We start from the raw sequence: 27,804 nt of genomic DNA, 5'->3' as shown, positions 1-27,804 counted from the left end.
CTAGCTGCCTATCATGTACAGTTCTGCTTCCTCCTAATCCATTTTAGAATGAGGAGAACTGGCCGGCAAAGTGCACACCTGATGCAAGGAGAGGAGCGAGCGCCCAGGCAGGCAACGCGGGCAGCCCCAGGTACGCCCTGCCCATGCCCTACCCACGTCTTGCACGCCCATCATGGCCCTAAAGTGCAGCGCAGCACAGGAGGACCAATTCTGCAAAAATCCATCAGGCCTGTTTTCAGAGCAGGTAAGTAATTACCCAACTCCACCTCACATGACCTGCCCCGAAGTCAGGATGGAGACAATGAAAAATGAAGCAATTCACCCCAGCAAGCTCCAGCACCTCCCGGTCAGCAGTATCAGGGCTCCTGATACATCTAACAGAAATGCCATAGTGGCTGGCCAAGTCCAGCATTAGGACAAATCTATCAATCAATGAAGCTAACGTAGAGTCCAGGTCTTACATCTAAAACCCAAATGACAGGAAATGGTCAGTAGATGACAACAAAATACTACATCAGACAGCATTTGTCTTTAAGGATTACACTGTCCCCCTGGGCAAGTCATCTTTTGGGTCTCAGTTTCCAGATCTATAAAGTGAAGAGGCTGAGCTCTGTGACCTGTAACTCCTCTCTCTACAAGGCATTAAATTCTATCATTGCGTTATGATTTCTCAAATCTCCATTTCTTTTAAGCTCTAGTGGTTTAAGTGCCTGCTCAAAGTCAGAATTAAGGAGTACAAAGCAGAGTTGGATAATTTAGCATCAAGTGATTACTTCCGAAGCAAGAAATTAAGATCTTTCCATCCCTAATAGAGACATTAATGTTTTCTGTCAATAACAGACCTCTTTCCAATTACTGGGATGGGACTGCTAAATGAGATGAGGTTCAACTGCTCCATCCTCAGGCCACTGTAGAAGAACTGCTTCTAGTGACATAATGACAGCCTCAGCCTCATAATCAAACATCCATCGTGTAACAGCTTGTCTGAAATCAGATCATTAGCTCACTTTGCACCAGGGATTTCCTAACACTATTGGTTTTTTGGGAATGGGACCGGCTGGGTCTGAGTCCAGCCCTGCAGAGTAATAGTTGCCGCTCTTTTGAATGACTTTTAACCACTGTCCAGCATGACCCCACACACTTGGGTGCACATTCCCCCTGGCACAGAAAGGACTATCCTTTCCCACAAAGGAGACACTGATTTTTTTTAGCTCCTGTAAAAATGTAAGTCTTCCTCTATTATGTCAAGAGAGCAGAGTGGAATCCCCCTTTCTTTTTCTTCAGGGTAGGGTCCCATCTCTAGCATCTAGTAAAGAGAAATGATTGGGGTTCAGAGCAAGGCGTCTGCTAGGTAGACAAGGACTATGTTGAGGGGGCTTGTCTCCTGGCCTCTGTCCCGTTCTTACACTTCTCTTTCAGGGAAAGGAGGAATCAGTGCTGAAGGAAGTGGCCCAGTCACCTGAAGCTTCAGGCACTGCCTGAGTGCAAGGGGACAGCATCACCCTCACCTCTGGCTGTGGCAGAAACGAAAGCCACCACTGAGCTTCACATTCCCTAGCAGGCACACAGAATGCAGATTCTGGCTAAGCCCGGTGGGCTAACACAGCATAATACAATCTAAAATACATCCTGTCTTTAAAAAGCCCTTCCTATTGTGTCTCCAGAACAACACCAGCTCATTTGTACAGAAGAGGGGAACAAATACTTGTCTATAGTAGCAAAAAGAAGGAAACAATGTGATTGTAATTAATAATTACAATTAATAATAAATGATGATCCATTCAAACTTTGGATAAGTGTCAGTTAAAAACAGAAAAAGCTTGTAAGTATTAACATAAAAGACTAAAATGATCATCAAAAAAAGAAAGAGTTAAGGAACAATTTGTTGATTTCCATACCATGTGTTAAAAAGTCAAGCCTGCAAGTGATTTCTTAGCAAAATGTCTGGAGTGATGCTATCTATCAAGAGCTCAGCTCTCGGTGTAGTGGCGTGGCTCAGTGGTAACGCTCCTGAGTACCATGCAGGAGGCTCTGGGTTCATCCCTGGGCCACAGAAAGGAAAATGGGAAGAAAAAAAGCTTAGCTTTTGAAAAGACTGTTAAATAAAGGGAGAGGGAAATAGCGCACAAAACATCATTACATTAAAATTACAATAGGCAAAAACACTTGATTTTTAAAAAAGTTATCAGAAACTACCCCCAAAAATAAATGCAGCAGTATACTATTCATGCAAGCACAAAGCTGTCATAATTACACTTTCAGAAAAATATTCCAAAAAAAAGTCTTCCAGTTAATTTTTTTTTTTTTTTTTTTTTTTTTTGTCCACACTGAATTTCTTTAAAGAAATGGTGCCTGTCAACAGCACAGCTTTCTGCTCTTCAGAAGTCTGGATGGTTTAAATTAAAAAAGAAAATGAAAAAAAGGGAAGGGGGTGCTAAAAGCAGGGAAGGGGTGAGAGTAAGGACCCAAATGAGAGCTTTACATTGCCGGAGATCCAGCTGTCGGGAGATCGTCAACCAGTCAAGCCACCGCCTGTACCTCTGCCGTCCTTTGTGAGACATGATGAGACTGTGGGTCCCCAGGGATCAACCTAGTTTAAAACACCCAAGATGTTCGGCCCTGAATTTTAAGCAGCACATGTGACCTGGTCCATTCTGGTTTCAAGTTCAAAGGCATCAGGGCGGTCCTGTAGGTTAGCAGCTAACATATCTTTCAAGAGCTGCTTGATCCCCTCAGACATGGAAGTCCTACGTTTCTGAGGGATGTGCAACTCCATCTTTGGGTTTTCTAGCAGCGCCTCACCAACAGGGACGATCTCAGTTCCCTGTTTAGTGTAGGTCCCTAAGAGCTCTTTCTTAGTCTCAGAGTCAATGAAAGTGATTCTTTCTATCATTGCCCAGATGATAATGCCCAGGGCAAAGATGTCCGCCTTTGCTGTGTAGTGTCCCTCCCAGACCTCAGGGGCCATGTAGAAGTCAGAACCACAGGCTGAGGACAGCCAGTACTTATTCACATTCACATTTTTGTTGTCTTGATTGCCCTCTTTGCCTCGAGGTGCCAGCCCAGCACAGACTTTGCTCAGTCCAAAGTCTGCCACTTTGAGGATTGGGGTGCCAGACCGCTCTGTGATGAGGATGTTGTCTGGCTTTAGGTCCCTGTGCACGATGTGGTTTTTGTGTAGAAAGGCAATGGTGCTCGTGAGCTGTAGCATGAAGCTTTTGTTGGTGGCTGGGTCTGGCCTCCGAGACAGGACATACTGATTCAGGTCTCCACCTTCACAGAACTCCATGACAAACCAGAGATAGCAGGGCTCTTCAGCATAGCCGAGGATCCTTTCTCCTTGGCTCTAATATCCTTCTTTCAAACACTTCGTCTCCATCATCTCTTGATTCTCCTTAATTCTCTTCCAGTTAATTTTGACATTTATTTTAAATCTCAGATTTAAAAGGTATTCTTCGGATGAGTGACATATAAAAGACAGTTGTGTAGCAAGCTTCACCTTGATGTGTGTATGAAGTGGCTGGCTGCAAAACTTACTATGAATGAAAAAAACCTTAGCTGGAGTCTAGTTATATTGGTAAGATGCACCAGTACAACTTGTATGTGTGTGGTACTGCGGACTGAACCCAGGGTCTTAGTTCACCCAGCCCCCCCCCTTTTTTTCCCCTACATTTTGAGACAGGATCTTACTAAGTCACTAAGTTCCCCAGGTTGGGCTGAAACTTGTGACCCTTCTGTTTCGGTCTCTCAAAGTGCTGGGATTGCCAACATGTGCCATCATGCCCAGCCAACCACTATAAACTCCTCCTGCTTTTTAAAGATGTTACTTTGCAAATAATCAAACTTGATAAAATGTGCAGTTTTGGCTTTCATTATCATTGCCAATTTGTTCTAACACAATCTATCTTTGCCCAACAGAGGTCTAGAATTAATCACCTTAATTCTTTAAGTTAAACAGTCGTTTGGAGAAGTACGCTTTAGGCCACAAACTAGACCTGCTACGTCATCTTGCTAAGGCAGAGTGTGTGCACCTTCCACAACAGACATCTGATGGCCACAATAAAAATATACCATAAACATATTTCTTTGAAACACCATAGAATGCTACTACTTTATGACATAGCCTTGTATAAATGTGATATAAATTATAAGAAGGACACCAATATAGGATCTGGTACTTCCAGGGTTTCAAAAACCAAGAATCAGATTTGGGCTTATGTACAGCACAAAAGAGGTGGCTGCTTACAAAGGGGTGATTCGAGGTGAGGCAAGAAGGCATTCTGTACTCAAAATATGCTTGCCACCCAAGGAACAAAATAACTGGAATTCCATTATTAAACATTCATCTCTTCAGAATAAATACTGATCTTTTAAAATGCAAATAATCACCAGGACTAAGGCACAAAATCAATGTTGTTTTACCATGTCATTTATCAAATTGTTTGCTCTCCAAGGTGGAGGTAGGGAAGTAACTGCTATAGGAAAGAAAAAGTTGCAGACGAATGTACACTTACTGGGTGAGGACACTGGAGAAGTGGCAACATAACTAACCATTCTTTCTCAGCTGGAATGTGGTCTTGACTGGAGAAACACTTTCAACTATAATCTTTTAAAGAAGTTTTCCAGGCCCAAAGTCTATCAGGAGCACAGAGACTATGGAATTCCTGCAACCAATAGAGTACCTGCCCTTTACTGAGAACTCCCCTTGTGCCAGGCACAGCATTCAGCAGCCCCTTATACAAACTACTTAAGCCACACACACACAAAACAATCAAATGCACACTCTCAGGTCACGCCCCTCCTACAGGCATGAAAGTCAGGGTTCTTCTGGGAGAAGGGACTCACTTGCCCAGGGACTCATGTGACCTCTAAGTGTCAGTACTTAGGAGACTGCAAACTCCATGTTTTCAACCACTGGCAAGATTGTCTCCCCCAAATACAAGGGAAAATAACAGCCTTTAAATTTCTCTTTTAAATAAAATAGACATATGGCTAAGAAAGATGAAAGTAACATCTTCCGCCTTTCTCACCGCCCTACAATGCAGTACTTCCTTAGTAAACTGGAATCTAGCCACAGATCTTCAGCTTTCCTTTTTTCTCTCCAGTCCTCACTGAAGCCAAGTGACCCTCTTAGTGGGAAATGGCATCCATCTGGCAATGACCATGAATCCTACAATCTCGATTACCTTCAGACTTTAAGGACATTAAAAAAAGATCCACGCCACCCTAAAGCTAATACGTATGTTAGCTGTTACGCAGCTGTGTGTTATTTTCATGGAAAACTGAGAAGATGTACCATCAGGTATCAGAACTGTACTAGACGTCTCCAGTGCCTCTTGGCAATACCTCTGCACACCATGCAATCCATCACCTTCCTGTGACCACATCTTCCATCAAGAGTAAGCCACTAACCACTTAACTCCCTGCCTCAGAGTTTTTGAGATCATATGTTCAAACATGTGGATAACTCAAAAGTGAGGGGTCTCCCTTTTTCCACCTCCTCAAGCCTTCCTAAAAATCCCAATCTCTCATCCTAACAGTGCATTTTCTCTTTTGGAAACACTTGCCACGCTTGGGTGCATACTCTAAGCTAAATAAACTCATCTTTTCTAAAAAGTAACAGGGAGGGGGGGCACCTAACACCACGCCCATGGGGGAGGGAAGGTGGAGGACTCCCACAGGCTTCCCTGGGTGCTCTCAGGAAGCCCAGCCCCACACTCGGCCCTCACAGCTTGCCCTTCTGGCCCTCCTTGGACTTCCCATCTGATGCACTTCATCCTTGTCTCAGCCCTGCTTCTGTGGAGCCTGAGCTGCGCCACACTCTACACTAGACCAAGCAAATACAGCGCTGGGAGGGGGACTGCAGGGAGCTCAGGGTCAGACGCGAGTGTGAATCTCAGCTTTACCACTCATTTTTCACATTCCTTGGAGAAGCTTTCTTTAATCCAGTTGCCTGAAATGAAACCCACCCTTTTGTGGAGATTGAAAGAAAATGTAGAAATAAAAAAATTAGAAATATGCCTTTAAGAACAACTCTATGCAATCAAAATTCTACATATAAACTCATACAACAGCGCTGTAAAATGACCAGTACAACCAACAAATTTGTGAAAATCTGACTGAAAACACAATAAGCCAACAGAGAGAAAAGAAATAAACATGAAAAAGTATGCATGTCTGTAACTACAAGCACAGCTTTTAAAAATTTAAGGTATTACTATCACAATTTTGTATCAGTAAGTTTAAATGACAAGATGAAATGGGTATTTCTCTTCAAAGAAAGACAAATTGGCAAAAATGGGGGGATCCCCTTAAAACTATGATTAAAAAAAGAGAGAGAGAAGCTGAATGATTTACTGTCCTGCTCCAAAAGGACTCAGGCACAGGGCATGGGCAATTTTACTCCAACACCAAGCTGTGATCATTCCTGTGTCACTTAAACTGCCCCAGAAGAACAAAGAAAAGTGAACAGCCCTAGTTTCATCCTATAAGCTTATTATATATACACTTTCATGATATAAAAACATGACTGGGATAGAAGGCTAAACTCACTTATGGGTGTAAGTATACAAGTCCTAAATAAATAGAAGCAAACTGAACCCAGCAAACTACTGTCAAGTCTAACGTCCCATGACTATGTTGGATTTATTTTAGGAGTATAAGAAAAACTCCACATTAGAAACTCTACTAATGTGATTTATGACATTCACAAGAGAAAAATGATGTGGTCATTTTGATGCAAATATATTTCCAAAATTTTACTGTGGTAAAATACACATAACACAACGCTTATCATCTTAACCCTGTGTACAGTCAGTGGTAAGTACATTTTTACTGTTGGATAGCCATTACCACCTTGCATCTCTTCAACTTTCCATCCCCGGAACTCTACGCCCATTAAGCAACCCTGCAGTGTTCGCCATCTTCCAGCCCCAGGCAACCTCCATTCTGTCTCTGTGATTCTGCTTACTCCAAGTATGTCATATAAATGGAAGCCAACAGTAACTGCCTTTTCTGATTGGATAATCTCATTTAGCCTAATGTGCTCAATTTACTCATTTTCTCTCATGTGTCAGAATTTCCTTTTAAAGTTGCATAACATTGCACTGTAGAATGTGTGACCAAAAAATACAGTGAATGCCTAATCCTCTGTAAATTATATACAACTGATGTTAGCCAAAAGGCTGAGAAGTGATTAATAATTATATAAATAGAAAATGTTTTTCCCTGTTCTGAGAGCTTCCTTTTGATTCTATTGGTAGAAGATTGGTTTGGTTTGGCTTTTGGAACTGGAGAATGAACCCAGGGATTGGTGCTGGCTAAGGAAGCCACTCTGCCATTGAACTACATTCCAATCTTTGATACTGTTGTCTGGATACTGTTTGGAGATTGCTGTATATTCTAGGAAGAGAGGGCAGATGGGTCACTGAGGTCACAGCACCCTGCCCCCCCCCAAAAAAATCCAGATATATACTGCCATTTCCAGCACAAAATGGAGAATGAGCAGGAACTAGACCAGCGTTCAGCAATCATGCAGATAAAGGACTGTCCAGTGAGGGACACATAAAGTGTCACTGATGCTGCAGAGGCAGCCCCCACAGCTGCGGACATGGCAGTGCAGACAGGATGGGGGGAGCGCAGGGGTATCCAGAAGGCATCTGAGACCAAAAGCCCAGAAATAAGGAAATAAGCTACCAGTGCTCAACATAAGTCCTACATAGAAAGCCCACAGCAAGCATCAGCTTCAACAGTGGAAGAATAGTCTTGTACCAAAAGCAAAAACAGAACAAGGAGGCCCACGTTTCCCACCACTATTCAATGCAGTACTAAAGAAGTCTAGCCAAGCAAACAGACAAGAACGGGTGGGGGGGGGGAATGCAAGCAAACAGAAAAGAGAGGGGTACAATTATCTCTTGTTTATGCAGGCATACAAAAGGTGAAAGAAACCACAGAAGTATTAAGAGCTAAAAAATTAACTTACCCAAGTTGTAAGATTCAAAACCAACCCATCAAAATCAATTATATTTCTATGCACCACCAATAAACTATCCTAAAAGGAAATTAAGAAACAGTGCCAGAGGGCCAGCCACATAGCTCAGCAGATTAAAGTGCCTGCTTAGGCACAGCGCAGCGGCTAGGGTTCGATTCCTGTTGGGCCATGCCAGCCCCGTCCCTGGGCACACTGAGTTGGGGATTGAGACTGGGTGTGGTGGTGTGCACTGTAAGCCCAGCACTTGGGAGGCTGAAAACAGGAGAATCACTACAAGTCCAATCCATGTAGTAAGACCCTGCAGACCCTGTCCTAAATACAAAAAAAGAAAGAAAGAAAGAAAGAAAGAAAGAAAGAAAGAAAGAAAGAAAACAGTTCCATTTATGATAGCATCAAAAATAACCAGATATTTAGGAATAAAGTAACCCAGGAAATGACCAGCATAGAAAACCATAAAACATTGTTTGAAGATATTTTATTATAAATGACAAATTATAATTGTATTTCTTTGTAGCATGGTGCTGAATGTATATTGTACGTGATATTTCAAAATACTAAAATAACTGAAAAAGATATCCTGTGTCAAAGGTTTGGAAGGCAGTATTCTTAAGATGACCCAAGTATCCAAAGCAATCAACAGATTCGATTCTACTCAATTTCCTGTCATAATTTTAAAATCTGGGCTGGCAAGATAGCTCAGTGGACTAAGAGCCTGCTTAGGCAAGCGCAGAGAGCAGGGTTCAATCCCAAGCACTACATGCCACACTGGCCCCACCCTCAAGCACACTGAGCCAGCCACCAAAACTGGGCATGGTGGTGCACACCTGTAATCCCACTGCTGAGGAGGCTGAAAACAGGAGGATCACTATAAGTCTGAGCTGTGTAGTGAAACCCTGTACCAAATACATTTTTAAAAAAAAAAAATTAAATCTGCTTTGCTCAAAAACAGAAATACCACTGTAAAAATTCACATGGAGTTCTAAGAGGCCTCAATAACCAGAACAATGTTGGAAAGGAGTAAAGTTGGACAAATCACATTTCCTTCTTTCAGACCTCACTACAAAGCTACAGCACAAAGCCTCACATACCCAGTCAACTGAATTTTAACAAGGTCCACTTAATTCAGAAAGGACAGGTTTTTTTCAACAAATAGCACTGAAAGAACATCCATTCACAAAAGAATGAAGGTGAAATCCACTCACCATGGATCAAAAGTCCTTACATTAATAGTAAACTATATTTATAAAGCTCCTTGAAGAAAGAAGGAAGGAAAAGAATAAAACAGGAAAAAATTTCATCGTTTTGGGTTTGGCAGTTATTTCTTAAATATGACACCATAAGCATGGGCAACAAAACAAAAAAAAGACAGCTAAATATTATCCCCAAATTAAAAACCTTTGTGCATCAAAGGACACTATCAAGAGAGTAATAAAACAACCTGCAGGAAAGATATCTGCAAATCATCTGATAAGAGACGAGTACCCAGAACTACAGCTAACCACAGTACCAAAAGCTAAATAAAACTCAATTTAACAACAAGCAAAAGACTAGAATAGACATTTCTCCAAAGAAGATACACAAATGACCTATAGCCATATGGCAGATACTCAACACATCAGCCATCTGGAAAATCAAATCCATGATGAGACCACTTGACACCCACTAGAAAAGATATGATTCAGAAAAGAAAAAAAACACAGAAAATAATAAGTGTTAAGGTGAATGTGGAAAAACTGAAGGCTTTGTGCTCTGCTGACAGGAATGTACGATCTGCAGAAAACTGGCAGTTCCACAAGAAGTTAAGGCTATGACACAGCAACTCAGCTCCTAAGCAAACTTCCAGAAAATTGATTAAAAATAGCGGTATCCGTACAAGGTAATATCATTCAACACAAGTGGTTCTGACATATACTACAACATAACGAACCCTGAAGACAAGCTAAGTGATATCAAGCCAGATACAAAAGAACAAATATTATATGATTCTATCATAGGAAGTATCTAGAACTTGGAAAACTCACAGAGACAGAAAATTGAACAGAGATTACCAAAGGCTGGGATGGGGAGACAGCTTGGGGGTCAAAGCGCCTGCCTGACAAGCATAAAAACCAGGTTCAAGCCCCAGTACAGCACACTGTGCCAGCCCCAGAAGCCCAGAAAGTTACTGCTTACGAGGCAAATACTTGTGTTTGAAATGATAAGAGTTCTGCAACAGGCAGTGGTGATATGTTACTGTATATCTATTTAATACCACAGAACTAAATATTTAAACATGGTTATCATGGCGAATTTCATGTTACGTATATTTAGCACAATAAGAAAAAATTAACACAAAAATATAATAAAAATGATCATAGGTACTTCATTGAGACACATTAATACATCAGAGTACAATAAGCCTTCGTTATGGAAAAAGGTCAGTGGCAGATAACAATAACCTATGCTAAAAAAAAAAGCAAAGGAAAACAAAATTACGATAGTGCTTTTACCTAGCATTAAATATGAAATAGACATTGCATAATAATTAAGCCACCACTATCAAACTGTAATATCTATGACCAGCCATGAAGGATCAGATGCCTCTCACCTGTCTGATTTGTAAAAAGAGTACAACCATTTTATCGATTTTCTCTCGACTGTCAAAGTAAGTAAATTTGAGGCAGCGCACATCCTCTGTGTAGCAAAGTCAAGAAATCCAGAGAGAAATGCATTTTCCTAAGTATACTTTCTTTGCCTAAAAACTACAAGAAACAGCGCTCTGTTTTTAGAGGTCAATACATTGTTGGCACATATGAAACAGCGATTTGAGGCAGCTGACATCTAGAGTTAGTATAATTCCCAAGGGACTCACCGAGGACAGGGCTAGGGAATGACTTTTCCACCTAACAATATGCAGAATTTCTTGCTGGCTTAACAGCAGCAAAGTGCTATTCACAGGATTAGAAAATGAACAAATCGTTTTGCCTTCATCTCCTGGAGACAAACATTTGGTTTGATAAGTAAACAAAAAGTCATTTATACTCAAAAGACCACTTGGATGGAAATAAACAGCTCTGATTCACTCCAGTGCATCTGGAGGGGCTGTAATTCATTACAGTCCACTTAGCAGCTGTAGCAACTGCTTTTCAGAAACTGACATTGATTCATGAAAATGAATGTAAGGACTCTCTGTGCAGCGTAAACCCGCACAGCCTCGGGCAAGCGCTGACAGAAATGGAGTTCAAGGCAGGGCAAGAGCTGGTATGTGGGCGCGAGCAATTAGCCCGGTATTTAGCCCAATCTACTGCTCATCACAAAGTGCTTAACACTGGAGTTAGACCCAGACAGGCTGACAGGGAACATGCCACTTAACTGTCCCCTCCAGCAATTACACTCTCTCAACCCAAGAGTGTGTCAAATTAAAACAACTACACATTGACTTTCGCTTCTGTAAACATTAAGGGGTGATTGACAACCTCGGGCTGCCAGCAACCTGCCGCCATCACCTGCCCCCTCTGCTTATCTTCTCTTAGAGAGGTTGTGTGGTTCCTTAGTGAATTCCCATAAGACACTAACATTAAAGGCTTTCCACTGGGGTTCACCTACAGAAACTGCCTTATCTTGCATATAAACAGTTACATTTGCCACTTTGAAACAGAAAAAAATTCTAGTCACTTTCAATGAGAAATACATTAAATCAACTAGTCTTTTACGTGTACTAGTCTCACTGCTCTACCCTAAATTTTGATTTTGCAAAGATTCCCTTCTTATTCTTTATCTGAGAACTAAGTGGAGAAAAGCTATAGCCAAGCTAATCGACAGGGGCAAGTACACAAAGTAAGCGACAATGAAGAAAGCAGACTGGCTGAGTCAACAGCTGGCAGCCTGACAGGCGAGAGCTGGGAGGTCAACACGTCTCGTGCTCCTTGCTGCTCAAGGAAAGGCCACGCCAAGCGGCAAGCGGCAAACCCCAGCCCTCTGCCACGTTCCTCTTTTGGTGCCAAGACCATTCAGTGGGAGAAAAGGAGAGTCTTGTCCAGAAATGATGCTGGGAAAGTTGGGAATCCACATGTAAAAGAATAAATCTGGTCTCTTACCTAACACCATACACAGATACTATATACAAATATTAATCAAAATTGATCAAAGATGGTCGGCCAGATAGCTCAGTGGATTAAAGCACCTGCTTAGGCAGAGTGCAGCAGCTGGGGTTCAATCCCTAGTGTGCCACGCCGGCCCTGAACCCAGGGCGCGCTGAGATGGTGACTGAGACTGGGCATGGTGGCGCACACCTGTAATCTCAGTGTTTGGGAGGCTGAAAACAGAAGGATCACTAGAGTCCAATCTACATTGTGAGACCCTGTACACCTTATGCATCCTGTACTAAATATGTAATATATATTTTAAAAAACTGATCACAGATATGAGTCAGTTTTTGTTTATTTTGTCTTGTTTTTGTGGTACTAGAAATTGAGCCCTGGGTTTGCACAGTTCTAGGCAAGTGCTCTAACTCTTACTTAGCTACATCCCCAGCCTCAGTATCTAGATTAAATGAAAGACCTAAAGCTATAAACTTCTTAAAGGACAGCAAGAAAAGTTTCACGACGCTAGGTTGTGCCATTATCTCTTGAACACAATACCACACGCAGGACTGGGGATATAGCTCAGCAGCATAAGCACCTGTCTGGCAAGCACTAGGTCTCAAGTTCAATCCCCAGTACCACCCCACCCCCGCAAAAAAAAAAAAAAAAAGAAAAGCAGAGGTCACAGATGAAAAGTATGCAGACTACACTTTATCAAGATCAAAATCTTCTGTGTACCAAAGGATACAAATCAAGAGTGAAGAGGCGGGCTGGGGTGTAGCTCAGGGGTAGAGCACTCACCTAGCACATACAAAGCCCTGGCTTTAAGCCCCAAAGCCGCCACCAACAAAAACTTCAAGTGTGAAAAGGCAACCTATAGAATGGGAGGAAGTACAAGCCAATCATATGTCTGACAGTGATGAATTTCAATCTCCAAGTCTTACCAAGTCCCCACAGCACACACTGCCTCAAGGCTGTAGGAAAGGTTTCCAAGCACAGTAACTACTGTCCTTCCTGAACTGAGATCAACCCAATTTTATGTTTGTTACTAACTTCCATTATTTTAAAAAACAAACGTGTCTCGCAGGTTTGGTCCCAAGATCAGTGAGTGCTTGTCAATACTTACAGGCAGGTTACTTGGCCAGGAACTGATGTGCTCACAAAAGCTAGACTTTTACAATCACGTTGGTACTTGTGCTTGTGCCTTTGTTCTCAGATGTGAACAAGCTGTCACTAAAAGGTCCACCAAGTCCAATAGAGCTTTCTATAGTGATGGAAATGTTTGGTTCCTGCACTGTACCATACGGTTGTCTCTAGCCAAGGGTGGCTATTGAGCCCCTGAAAAGCGGTTAGTATGATTAATTTTAATCAGTAAAATTTCGATAGCCCTAGGTGTCTGGTAACTACCATTCCGGATGGAACAGATCTAACACATCAGGCTAAAGCTAGGGGTTTCAATACTGGAGTCTGTGGGGGGAAGTATCTCAGACTGATAAATCAAGAGAAATAAGGTCATCTAGAGCTTGTGTTATATCTGTCTTCTGCTTCTTAAGTCTTTTTTTCTGCTGCTGCAACAAAATCAGAGAGACTTAGTAATTTATAATGAACAGCAATTTTTGTGGTGCACAGTTCTGGAGGCTGGAAAGTTTGTGATTATGGTGCTGGCCTCAGGGAGGGTCTCGTGCTATGCTATCCTACAGCAGAACAGAAAGGAAGGTGTGTAAGACACAATGGGAAGAGAGCTCATCTCTCTGTCAGGAGCTGAACCCTGAGACTGCAGCCTTGACTCAGCCCTGAAGCAGAGCCCTCAAGACCTAACTAGCCACTTCTTAAAGGTCCAACCTCTTAATGTTGTCATATGGCAATTAAATTTTAAGATGAGTTTTGAAGGGGCCATTAAAACTACAGCACCACTCCAGTCTCAGCTCTGTCGCCTCTACTCTGCAATTTTTTTACCTCTAAAATGAGGTCAAATATGAGAACTTGTACTGTAACGTCATGAAACTTGGCAGTGTCCCAAATTTTCTGATCAAGGAGATTATGGGGCCAAAGAGAAAAGTGATCGATGATGTAGAGTGTGCCTAAGGAGAGTCACATGGAGAGAAAACATTCTCTCAGGCTATCACAGAGAGCACATTGGCCAAGCAATGGCTGTGACTCATCCACATGGCTGACACTGACAAGGGTTCTACAATCTGAGGTACAGGATCTCAGGATAAATCCTGAGGGGATTTACTGACCTTATCAGACCCAAAAGCTACAACTCTTGTTGCATAGGTCCTGCTTTACCTTGGTCTTAACCATCCAGCAGAAAAGTATAAAAACAAAATATAAGAAGTAAAGCCATGCTGTTATGTTGAGCTGTGGGGGACTCAGGTCAACAATTTCTGACTTTACCAGTGAAGCAGAAGACCCAATATTATTATGGACTACTGAACTCTTTTAGATTATTTTGCTGAGTTAACATACCTATAATAATCAAATAACGGAACTTAACAAAAAAAGGGTATACAGATGAATATCCATTTTGTATCTGTGTATTCAAAGTGGTTAGGATAGATATATATTATATTCTCTTAATGAATAGAGCGATTTGTTCTAATGGTGTTAGTAAATAGGATATCATGTCCACATCTTGTACAGCAATTAACCACTGGGAGGAATGTATGCAATGTGTTAATTATTGAAACTGTCCTACCAATTAGATTTGAAACTGTCTCATTGCTATTTGTTAATCAATAAAATTTTATGGAAAAAAGAGTAGAAACAACTAAAATTCTTGTTAATCAGTGAATGAATAAATATGTTACATGCAAAAAAATACATAAAATAAAATAAAATGAGGTCAATAATTTTTGTGCTCCCTGCCTGTGGTATTATAGACACTTCACTCTGGAGAACGGTTTCTGGCCTGCAGTTTCCTAGGTAGTAAGAGTAATGGGAGCCTCTTGTTCAAGTGCAGTGACTCCCATGGTCCTCTACATAACTGCACGATGGCCTGCTGATTGCCAGGAAGACAACGCCTTGATTAGAAGCAAGCAGCTTTCAGAAGGCACAGAGATCTGCCGCTCGCCCTCAGGCCCTCCTCATACCTTGCATTCTGCATCTTTCCATTGGCTGTTCTGGGATTAAATCCTTTCCAGGAAAGCACTAACAGCAAGTAAAGCATTTTCAAGTTCTGTGAGTTGTTCTAATGGATTACTAAGCCTAGCAGGGCTGCAAGAACCTCCAAGTTTGTAGTCAGCCACATACCAATGTTGGCACGCTGCCTCTGGCTAGAGTCTAAAGTGGGGACAGTCTTAGAGGGCTGGACTCCTAACTTACAGGGTCTGGGCCAACTCCAGAGTTAACTGGTGTCAGCACTGGACAACAGAACACCCAGCTGGTGTCAGAATTGGTTGGTGACAGAGAAAAAAAAAAAAACTTTCACTACCTAATAAAACTGTTCAGATTAAACAAGATGAAGTATGTCAAAGTGCTTCATAGAGTAAGATGGTTCTCTGTGTTGGGCTGATACACATTGGACATTAGCTAGTTCATTCTAACCATGGCTAAGCTTACTCTGTAATCACTTTGCAACGACACCTAACACCACCTGGGGAAGATGCACTGCTGCCTCCTGCACATTTCTGTGTGGAAACCCTAATTCCCTGCCATCTTTGCTTGGAAAACTGGCAAACTCTCCTGTGTAGCAGAATATCAGAGTTAAATTACTTAAGGCTATGCAGGCTGCTTTGAGAGAAAATACAGCAAAGAATCAGAAATTGCTTACATAAATTAAGCAAGAGAGAAACAGAAAGACATAAACAGACACACAGAGACAGAGAGAAACAAAGAAACAGAAACAGAGACAGACAGACACAGATACCAGGGAAGGGGACATCAACAGATAAAAGAAAAAAGAGGAAACCAAAATTTGTAGAGGGTGGAATGGTGGAGGTGAAATGCTCCAGGTGTTTGGGTGTGAATGACTACCAAGTTTCCCATCTCAGAAACTCTCGTGGCTCTGTGGATCTGGGCCCAGATGAGAATGTGACACAGAATAACCTCCACATGTCAGAGAGATCCAGGAAGGTCAGTGGTGGGCAACCCTAGATCTGAGGCAGTAAGAGCAGGAAACGTACCCAGTTCTTCCATATATGCCTACCCACAAAATCTCAGCACCGCCTTTCTTATTTCCCAAGCACCTTGCTAAAAAGAGAAAACATTCAAAGACATAAAACTCTTCAAGGTGTTATGGACTGCACTGTGCCCACCACCCCTCGATGTGACTAACTGTGGAGACAGGCCTGTTACGGAGTTGAGATCATAGTCAGATAGGACTAGATCTCTAGCACACTTAAGAGAAAGAGACACCCAGAAGTCACTCTCACTCTGTTTCTACACACACACACACACACAGCGCTGTGAGGACACAGTGGTAGATGGTGGTCTATACCCTCATAATACAAGCCTCACTGAAAAACTGGCGGTATCTTGATCTTGGGCTTCCTGCCTCCAGAGCTAGGAGAAAATAAACATCTGTTGTTTCAACCTTTCAGTCCATGGTCTTGTGGTACAGTAAGCAAACAAACAAACAGGGGGCCTGCCCCTTAGCTCAGTTCTTTAAGTGGCTGCTTCAACAAAGCAGTCAGGCTCAGGTTGCTGTGGTTCGATCCCCACAACACAAGACAGCCAGTCATGCCTTGAAGGCATTCGGCGAAAAAAAAAAAAAAAAAAAAAACCACTTCTGCCATTAAAAAAAATAATAATAAATAAAATAAAAAAAATAAAACCAAACAAACAAAAAACTAACACAAATAGCATTCCCATAAAATAGAAAAGTAGCACAGCGTGCACTGCGTGGCTGCCCACATAGCGCCTCCTCTCACTTCACACATGAGGCTCTGCTCCTCACACCCATCCAAGTGTTCAATGCCAGGAGTTGGAGACTTAATAAAATGAGACAGAATTCACTTTTCACTTTGGAAATCTTGTGGTTTAATAGATTTGCTGAACACTGCAAAAAAAATTTTTTTAACTCAAACTGAGTTCTTCCATATAATGGAATATTTTTTGACTGTGATAAAGGAATGACAAATAGCTCAGCAGATTAAAGCACCTGCAAGCAGGCTCAGGGACTGGGGGTTCAATCCCTGGGCCTGCTGTGCAAGCCCCACCCCCAGGGTACCCTGAGACTGTGACTGAGATTGGGTGTGGTGGCGTACGCCTGTAATCCCAGCTCTTGGGAGACTGTAAACAGGCAGATCACTATGAGTCTGATCTAGTAGTGAGACCCTGAACACCCTGTAGACCCTTCCCTAAAATACAGAAAAAATAAAATAAAATAAAGAAATGAAACTCTGAAACATGCTATACAACATGGATGGCCCTTAAGAATGCTGCACTGGGGGCCAGGGAGATGGCTCAGTAGAATAAGCGCTTCCCTGGCAAGTGCAAGGGCCTGAGTTCAATCCCTGGTTCTGCAGGAAAAAAAAAAAAAAAAAAAAAGAACGCTGCACTAACTGAAAGAATACAGACACAAAAGACCAGGTATTGCCTGGTTCATTTACATAAAACATCCAGACGAGGCAAATCTACAGACAAAGGAAGAACATAATAGTTACCAGGGCTGGGAGGGAGAGAAACACGGGAAGTGACTGGAAATGGGCATGGGGATTCTTTCTGAGATGATGGCAATGTTTAGGTACTAGACAGCAACGATGGCTGCAACACTGTCAATACACTTGAATTCACTGCATCATACACATTTAAGAGTGAATTTTATGGTATGTGAATTATATCTCAATAAAGCTGTCATCAACAACAACAACAAAAAATCAAGCTCCTTCCCGCCTCTACAGACAGCTATGTAAGTAACGAAAATGAAGTGTGCCTTGAGGCTGCGTATCTGCAGCACTTTCACTCAGAGTTGTCTATAATCCTGGTTTCTACACTTAGATAAGGAAATGCTCCCAAGGCTTATGCAGAACTCAAACAAGACTCAAATACCATCAAAGCAGCGTGGCCCAACTCAGCACCACATCCTGCTGAGGTTCGGGGGCACGGGCGTTTGTCAGAAAGGAAAGGGAAGCTGCTTGAGACAGCTGACACCTGGTCACCACCACAGCCGCGCCACACATGGTTCCAGAGCCTCACAAAAGGCCCAAGTGCACCACAGGCACTCCGTGAGTTTACTACACTAAGTCCCCAACTTAGGAACACTCACACTGAGGACTTTCACAGATGCAAATGGACCTGGCATCATGAACATTCGTAGCTGTGAACAAATCACCGAAATAGCTCTCATGTTTGCCGACACTGTCACAGCTGTGCGCCTGTGTGCTTACTGCGCAGTGTGAAAGTGTGGGGTAGTGTGATGCGCAGTCAGAGCCCAGCATGTCCAGAAGCAAGAGGAAGGGCTGTGATGAGGAGGAGGGGACTGCTAGGAAGCGCAGAGCAGCATGCAGTGCACAAGGCTCGCTTCGCTGGGCTTACGGACAGGTGCAACTTACACTCTCCAGGAACAGAACTCGCTCTAAGTTGGGGGCTTACTGTACTTCTTTCCTGAGGGGGCCATCAGTGTACAACCTGGGGGATTAAGGAGAGGCACTGAAGATTGGGTGTGGTGGCGCATGCCTGTTAATCCCAGCTCTTGGGAGGCTGTAAACAGGCAGATCACTACAAATCCAATCTAGTAGTGAGACCCTGAACATGCTGTAGACCCTTCTCTAAAATACAAAACAAAAAAAAAGAGACACCGAGGAACTGGCCCTGCAGGAGAACAGCAAGAGCCGCTCCTAGGCCTCGCAGGACCACAGGAAGCAAAGGCATGAAATGCGTAAGCACCATAAATTCCCATTCTGAAATTGAGTGTCAATGGACTGATTTTTATTTTCTGTTTACTAAGATACAGCCTATGAGATACAAATAAAGAAATAAGATGCTCTTGATCATTTTGGACCTAGGAATTACCTAACTAGAAGAAACAACATAGTTATTATTTTTAAGAATAAATTATGGTCCTGAATTTTTGACTGAAACACCTATAAAGCGGCTTAATCCAACAAAAGAAACCACTAAAAGCAGATCAATGCCACCTCTTGAACTACTCTTATAGAAATAAAACCAAAACAACTCTTTCAACTGCTAGATGGGAGGATGGACAGGAGGATCATTCAAGGGTTCTGGTAAACATGATCACTTTACATAAATGGCAACCTCAAAACTTAAGAGAGATCCTCACTCAACATTTAAGAAACAAATAGATAAGTGGTGGGGATCTAGCTGAGTCCAAAGGCCCTGGGTTCAGTACCTCATGTTGCAATAACAATAGTAACAACAAAGAACCCAACTCTTTCCAAAACCAAGTGACTCCTGGAAGTGCTTAGAGAAGGTGCTACTCTGAAGGATGCACCTGCCACTTATGCCTGTTCACAGTTTGGTTCAGAGAGGGCGCATGTGAAACAAAGGGGTCGAGGCTTAGCAAGCAAGGCATGGGATGCTGAATTAAGCTTAAATTTTAGAAGCACCACATAAAGTAGTATAACAAAGCATATAGAGTATGCTTATCCCAAACATTTTTACTTATCTGAAATTTATATTTAACTCAGTGTCCTGTGTTTTATCTCAAAACCCTTATGATTGCACTCAGCCCACTGACTGAGGCTGAAGCAGATGCTGGCTGACTGGGGCCACCCACTCCCTCCCGGAAGTGAAAGCCAGCTGTGGGCTCCTCTACCATCCAGTAAGAGGCTAGCACCACACAGCTGTGCTGGCTTCCTGCTGCTGCCTCAGGAAGCGCAGACATGGCACTGTTCATTAACATCAAGTAAGAAACCAGGGTGACTAAGAGAAAACCATTAGCACAGGCAGGACGCACATCCATGAAGAACGTGTATACCCTTACACTTGAGGAGTGTGTGTTTAGGGAATGTTAACTGAGACTTTCTGCAGGTGCAAGGGGAGCAGACACTGTATTCTCGTACAGCCAGGTGTGTAAAGACCACAGAATGGTTCTTGGAACGAGCCTGTTACACTTAATGAAAAACTTAAAAATATATGTGCTAAGCAGTAGATCATGGGACTGAAGAGTCTGTTCTTATCTCTTACTATTTTTATGGAACTCATTTTTAATATCATGACTTTTAGGGTGAATGTAAATAAACCTGACCGTGCAATAAGTTCAGTGGGCACTTTTATTTTGCAGATTTTAAGCTAAATACCATCCATCTCTTCTTCAAAGCAGCATCTTTCAAAGAAAGAGAGGCAGCTCTAAGATTTTGTTACCCACTAAAAAAATAAACTAACAACTGACTCCCGAGACCTTCCCCAGCGCATGTGCTCGGTAGGACAGGTGCGCGCTCGGCAGCGGTGGAGTCGCTCCTGCGGGGCTGCTTCTCATTGCCCTCATGTCGAAGGATCATGTTGGTGTACAACAACTCCAGAAAAGGTGTCCTTGTTTTGTAAAAAAGGACGGCAAACATGATCACTTTACAGCAAGACCAAACCTACTCCCCTAACCATGAAAGAACTATCTACTCTGGCTCCCTCCAAAGATTCCATTTATGCCAATTCCAAGGAACAACAGTTGGAAGGAACATAAAATCTGGTCCCATTCTTTATACCAGAAGCCCATTTGGAACCTGACCTCAGTATATACTGTATACCCTGTGGATATGTGCACGACGGGAAGTATATGCCTATATATAAATATAAATACATATAAAGCTAACTTTCAGTGGTCAGAAAACAAAAGCTATCCCCATATAACAGCCAAATTCTGACATAACTCAACTTGGACACCTCATCTGGCGCACACTGCACTCATTCCTAGTGTAAACCCCACCGCGCCGGGCAATGATATACTGTAATGTCACATCGCAATCTGGATTTACTATAAAGGGCCGCTGACGAGCTTCAGAGCAGTAAACACTGCAGCGAGGTGTATTTCACACTGAGCTGGTTTTTATGAAGAACACTTCACCGCCCAGGCACGGCACCTGGATGATGAATGGTGAAAGATGCATGACAAGCTTCATCATTGTTTGTAAATCTTAACTGTTCCTGCTCACTAACTCTGGAGGCAATTTTCAAAGACAGCGGCCGACAGAAGGACAGCACAGCTTTCCTGAAGGTTATTCAAGTTGTAGTTGGCCTGGGCTACGCCTCTGAAGAGCCCAGCAGGGAAAATGAGCTCCTGACTTTCTTGACACTGGGCATCTCCCAAAGGAAGCACTGAGCCCAGAGCATTCAAGACAAATTCAAGCGAAGAAGCCTTTAATGATGAGCTGCGTGCTCTACCCTCAGTGGCCACTGTCATATGCATGTGAGGCCTTTGGGGTGCTGGCTCTCCACAAGTGGCCACGAGCAAATGTGATGCCGATGATGTGCCCACACAGTTGCTCTGTGACAGCTTTTAAGAAACAAGTCAGACATGTAAAAAGCCATTGCATGATAAGTCACAGACTGGGCAGAGTAAATGACCTGGATTCAATCTCAGTACCACATGCTGTGCCAGCCCTAGAAACCCAGGGGCGCCGTGCTGGCCCCCAGACCCGAGCATGGTGCTGCACATCTATAAACCCAGCTGGGTAGGCTGAGACAGGAGCTGTGTAGCAAGATACAGTACCAAGTACATAAATAAAGGAACTTTTCAAAATTTTTAAAAATTAGTATGTTCCATCTCCTTCATTCAGCAGACCGTGATGTGTAGCAAATTTCAAGAATCACAGTACACATATGACTAGTTGCATCACAGCCCCTGCGAAACTAAAACTACCCCCCACCCCGCCAGAAAAGATTCACAGACCCTAGGAACTTGCTGAAACAGATGCAAGTCAGTGAGAGTCTGCACCTGAAAACAGATGTGTTGACAGGTGAAGTGCTGCCACCCCTGTACATAATTTTTCATATATAAAGAACCCAAATTAAAAAATAAAGCTGTTACTGTTTTCAGCTTTCCAGAAAACATAACTGAAGCTGTGAGACATGAGGTGAACATCTTGCTGTTGGCTTTGGAGCCAGGGACCGGAGCCAGACCTCCCCCTTAGGGGTGGGACTCATTCCCTGCCACATACTCCACGGTTCCATGCCACTGAATGCTCCACTTACCTCTCTGTTCAAAGCTAAGGCTGAGAATAAAAAGGTCACATAAGGAAAACAGGTTCCCAAGCCCAGTGCTCTTTTCTTTGAAATTTAGCAAATGATAAGTCATTTCCTAAAGTGCCAAGTTTAAATCATATTCAACATCTTTTAACTGTTGCATAAAATGCATTCAGCTTTCCTTAAAGTGAGGCAAGACGGGTCGGCGGTTTTCCTTCCTACGGACCTGCTGCACAACCACCAACCACCAGCAGAGCACACACACCCAAAAACACATTCAGATTCCTTCTGCTGAGCCAGGCTCTGGAACGAGTCCACAACATCTGTCCCTCTTAGGAGAACTGCCGGACGCCCCAACAACACCTGGCTGAGTGAAGGGAGAGCCAGGGCAGTACCTATCACCTCATTGCACTAGTGACTTGCAGGCCTTCTGTGTAAACAGAACACACTTCCACCCTCCCAACAACCACGTGCCTTCCACAGAGCCAGTATCTGTGACAGGTGAGAAAACTGAGGCACTAAGGTTAAGTGTCACTCGGCCATTCCTCCCATGACAGGCAGCTCTGGAGGAGACTGGAGGATGCATCCAGCTAGCAGCGCTGCAACCCCAGTGTTCTCACCTGCAAAACCAGGAAGACCTAACAGGCAGCATTAGCTATGTGCATTCATTTCAGGGACAGCTTAGCCATTGTGCATATAGTCATGACAACTATGGAGCAAGGGCCAGCACCAGTGCGAGGAGACTCTTCTACATTCACTGTCCTTCAGCAATGTTAACGCTAAGGACCTACCTCCTAGTACTGGGGAGTACACAGGCCTCCTCCACAAGCTGTTCATAAGTTACAGAACACCCAAGGCTTCCAACTCAAGGGTCCTCCCCCAGACCTAGCCATCTGAACTTTGGGTAAAGGTACACGCGCTGCACTCCACCTTGCAGAACTGCTGTTATACTCTGTACATTAACAGAGGATACCCTGAGGCCCCGGAAAAGGCAGGAGAGGTGTCTGTTTATTTCTCCTGAAAAGATCTAGGTTGGCTATGAAAAAACGGTGAAGGAGGAGGGAGGAGGGGGTGTCTCCTCCTTCACAGGAGCCTGTGCTTTCTCTCTGAGTTGGGCCAGCTCAAAGGATCTGAGCCAGGAGGCACCTTTTCTCACATATAAACAAATCCTGACTTTATTTATTTATTTAATTTATTTATTTATTTGCAGAACCGGGGATTGAACTCAGGCCCTTGCGCTTGCCAGGGAAGCACTTATTTCACTGAGCCATCTCCCCAGCCCCCTACAAATTGTGACTTTAAAAAAGTATGTTTATCTTCATTATGGTAAACCTCAAGTGGTGTTCCTCATACTCGAAAGACTTAGTACTCGAATCTACCAGGTAGGAAAAGGTGCACTCAGAAACATGGAACCCCGTCTGCCTGGAGACACGGGTGCACCTATTAGAGCAAGCACTGCTGTGAGCGCTGCGTCTTTTCTGACTGCTACAGTTCATATCCAGACGTTTCCCAAGAGCTTCATGCACTCAAGTGTGGCTTTCGGAAGTGCCGTCACTGACTGTCAGGACCGGGTTGAAGGTGGGTCACGAGGGGCCTGATCTGGAAGAGTGGATCTCCCCTGACTCATTCCTTCTCTCTGCTTCCTGGACACCATGACATGCGCAGCTGTCCCCCGCCCCATCCCTCTGCCATGCTGTCCTGCCCTGAAGCTAGTAGGCTGGGGGCTGAGCTACAATAAACCCCTCCTTTGGGTTGCAAGAAAAGAGAATAGGGCCTGACTGCTTAACAGGTTTGCGGGGTTTCCTCTTGTAACCCGATACAGCTGATAGCTGCACCGGTTTGTTCCAAACGCCAATGAGTCAAGCCCGTTCCAATGGTTAATGGCTCTTCTACATGAGGTGCATCTTACACCTCCATGAAAAACAAATTACCAGAAAAGTAAAAGGCAGTAAACACAATTTTATTCTGTCAAGCAGCTGCAAGTTTCTACTTATCTTCAGTTTCTTTCTTACTCCTGCTCTTAAAACCCCCACAGACCTGCACCAGCCTGCCGCTGGAGACCAGTATCTTAGGTGCCACCTGTCTCGCTCACTCAGAGACGCAGCCGTCCCAAATGGACCCCAAGGCACATCCTGAGCCAGCAAAGGCTCCCTCTACCAGGTCACTGCCTCTAGCACTCAGACCTACCCTAATATGTCCCTTATTTAATAGAAGAGGTATGGAGGGACAGATAGCCCGTGAACCCCACCTGCCCCAGGGCAGCTGCTCCATGAGCCTGTCACTTCCAACAGCTGACTGTCAGTCCCAGCGTCACCTCCACACCTGTCAGCATTGTTTGGCTCACTGCATTACTTCCTTTACTTAGTTTCCAAACTATATATTCATTTTTTTGGGTGATTTTATCATATTTACCTCAAATAGCATCTGCACACTGAGATCTCTAATTTTCATTTCTAACAAGGACGCTTCCTCTTGACTGCAGACTCTGTATATCAAAGTCCTACTTGACAATCAGCATGAATGACGCATGAACATCTCAAATCTAACAGGTGCAAAATTAATCTAATTGCCACCACCTCTTTTTCTCATGGTCATTTTTACTTCAACAAATGGAAATTTGGTCAGGTCAAAAATTCTGGCGTAATCCTAATTCACCCTTTTTGTTGTCCTCCAACCCATCAGCTAATCTTGGTTCTATCTTCGAAACAGATCAAAATGGAGCCACTTGTCACTCCTGCTGTGCTCTCACACTAACTCACTATCGTCTTTTGCCGGAAGTTCTGCAAGAGCCTTCTAACTGGCTGCCCTGTTCCTACCTCTGCATACCTTGACTCATACTGAGACAGCAACTAGGATGATCTTTAAAAATCACAAGGCAATGAATAAATGAATAAATAAATAAATAAATAAAGCTTTTAAAAAAATAAAATACATGCACAGTGCAGACACATCGCCCTCTGCTCAGCGCCTCCAGCCACCTGAAGCAAGGCCACAGTTCCTACAGCGGCTGACAATGTCCACTTGACCCAGCCCACCATAGCTCCCAGCTACGGGCAACTTCTCGGGGTATGAAAACTAGAGGGAATGGCTCTGATTTTCTTTTAATAAAGAAAAACATCATATAGTAACTGCATGGCAAAAGAAAATCTCCTCTTGAGATTCTTTGCTCTTCAACATTCTATTTTCATCTTTTCTGTCTTCAGTAGGACCAGAGGAAAACAGTGAACTTGGACTCATTTCTTTGGATGCTAAACTTACCTTTACAGAAATTGAAGAAACATAAATTCACTAAAGTAACACTTTAAAGAAAACATTAAGCCTATTTAAAACATGGTTCTTCAAATAATTTAGAAGCTCCCACTTAGAATAACTGATGCATGACTTAGAAATTATAACTTATTTATTGAAGCAAGCAACCAAAGGAACTCAACTTACCTTTGATACAGATTTCTCCCATTATACTAATGTCCCTATCCCGGCATGCCACATTCTGCTTCTTGTTCAGTCCTACTGACCTAGGAAAAAGGCCAACTTGTCCCCAAAGGCTGCCCGCTTTGCCGAATGCCGCCCATGAGACTAGAGGGCCTAAAAGGACCACCTGTGGGTCTCCTCACTCTAACCTCTATTTGCCCCCTTGCCCATTTGCTTTGTGAAACTGTCCTGTACTGTGTCCCCAATAGCACATAACTACAAGTCATAAAGCTCCATTAAGAGACATCAACTGGAATTTGAGTTTCCTATTAACTTATTTCTCCACCAATTCCGAAGTAAATACAGTATAACTGAGATTTTATTGCAACAGTTCATCCCGTTTCCGTAATTGAGCTCCTGATTAATTGTCAGTGACTCAGAGGGTACCAGGAGCTTACACCTGCAGCCTCCCCACACCCACACTTCCAACCATGCATATCTCTAGAAAAGTAAGAAAGCCTAGTGATCCCTCCCGTGAACACCAGTACCACTGGCCTTTCTCCTGTAACCCCTACCCCTCTCCTGAGCCACTTCCTTCCTGCCATAAATTCAAAAGAAATTGAAGAAACGCAGATTCGTTCCTCTCTGCTCTATCAAGTGGCCTCTCATAGTTTTTCTTACTGCGCTGCTCTAAATTTAGACCTCTGTCTCAAGCACAGCAGTGCTTCTAGGAATATTCCATTATTCCAGAAGCAAGAAGTGTAGCAAATTTTTCCTGCACGTGAGTTTCATTCCTAATTTTCCATATAGACAAACATTTCTTTAACTATTTCATCTACCTGCACAGTGTGATGTGGTTCCAGCCGACAACGAGTTGGGCTTTTGCTCCCCTTACAGGGCCAACTCACTTGAAAATGTACCAAATGCGTTCATCCACTCAGCCAACAGAGGGTGAATGCAGTCATCGCAGCAGATGAAAAGGTACCTGACACGTGCCTCGGCCCTTAAGGACTTCATATCCCTCATGTTCAGAATGAGAGCAGCACCACACAGGCAGGCGCGCAGCACAGTGCATGACCGGCTGGGGGGCGCCTGTCCGCTCACGACAGGGACTAGCAAAGGAACAGTGCGCTCCGCACGGTGCGCTTCAGCTTCCCCAGCTCATGCTCTGCAGAATGCATTCCCAACACACCTTGATTTCCAAATTCAGAACCACAAAACCTCAAAACAGGGACCGGGGAGATGGCTCAGTGGAATAAGTGCTTCCATGGCAAGTGCAAGGGCCTGAGATCAATCCCCGGTTCCGCAAAAAAAAAAAAAAAAAGAATCTCAAAACACTGGGAAATTACGTTTTATTTAGTGTATTAAGGTAATGACTTCCACTAACACAGAACAGGTAGGTTATGGAAACTCATACGCTCTCCATACAGTCCAGCAACTTTAGAAAGCAACTTCTTTTACATAATACGCGGAGAGTTCCAGGAGAGCACGCTCTCTCCCAACTCACTCACTCCACTACCCTGACTTCTACCACAGCCTCGACTGCGCTTGCTTCTCACTTTCCTACATATAATGAGGAAACCTCAATATGAAGAACTTAAAAACAGCGTCTGGAAGCACAGGAGCCGTAAAAGATCTGCCTATCATCACAACACAAGTGCTTCGAAGAAGGCTGAAGCTGAAGTTGAGAAATTGAGTGCTTCAAAGTGCTTCGGTCCACTGAACATTCACTTTTTATTTTAAGGCCTTTATATCAGAGTTATTTGCATTGCTACTGCATAAACTCCGATATCTACTGTATTAAAAAATGTTTTATTATATTATTTTACTTTTCCTCCAGAAGATGAATATGCCTTCAATTTTTAAATGAGAATCTTTGGAAAACAAAGACACACAGAAATTCAGCGTGCACGCGCGCACGCGCGCACACACACACACACACACTGGACTTACCCCATATTCTGATACACAGAAATTCAGCAGGCATGCACACACACACACACACACACACACACACACACACAAACTGCACTTACCCCATATTCTGAGCTGGACATGACAGCTTCCTGTACTCCCATTACTTGGGAGGCTCAGGCATGAGGATTGCTGTGAGTTTGAAGCCAGCTGGTGCTACAAAGTGAATTCAAAGCTTGCCTAAACTGCACAGAGACACCCTCTCAAGAAAACAAAAACCCAAACAAGCCATATTCTGGGAACTAGAGATGTAACGCAGCAGCACAATGCTTAGCACGTGTGAGG

The 27,804-nt window shown here is 43.3% G+C and overlaps 2 protein-coding genes across 2 annotated transcripts in view; both read right to left on the bottom strand.

Moving 5' to 3' along the window:
- Positions 1 to 27,804, bottom strand: part of Dmrt1 (doublesex and mab-3 related transcription factor 1) — a 117,344-nt gene that overhangs the window by 17,596 nt on the left and 71,944 nt on the right. The gene's annotated exons all lie outside the window — the stretch shown is intronic.
- On the bottom strand, positions 2,507 to 27,602 carry LOC105742966 (serine/threonine-protein kinase 35). The gene is made up of 2 exons (XM_012515998.2): positions 27,582 to 27,602; positions 2,507 to 3,346 (listed from the first exon to the last, which is right to left on the bottom strand). The coding sequence occupies exons 1-2, from the start codon at positions 27,600 to 27,602 to the stop codon at positions 2,627 to 2,629; spliced, it is 741 nt and encodes a 246-aa protein (XP_012371452.1). The 3' UTR covers positions 2,507 to 2,626.

Source organism: Octodon degus, unplaced genomic scaffold (genome assembly GCF_000260255.1).
Source record: "Octodon degus isolate 3935 unplaced genomic scaffold, OctDeg1.0 scaffold00087, whole genome shotgun sequence".
In the NCBI taxonomy this organism is placed as follows: Eukaryota; Metazoa; Chordata; class Mammalia; order Rodentia; family Octodontidae; genus Octodon; species Octodon degus.
Note: the sequence above shows the minus strand (reverse complement) of the source record. Positions and strands in the feature narration are given on the sequence as shown.

Coding starts and splice junctions, on each gene's coding strand:
- LOC105742966 (XM_012515998.2), bottom strand. CDS start 27,602: ATGTCCAGCTCAGAATATGGG. Junction 3,347..27,581: donor TGTCCAGCTCAGAATATGGG/GTAAGTGCAGTT, acceptor GAAGGATATTAG/AGCCAAGGAGAAAGGATCCT.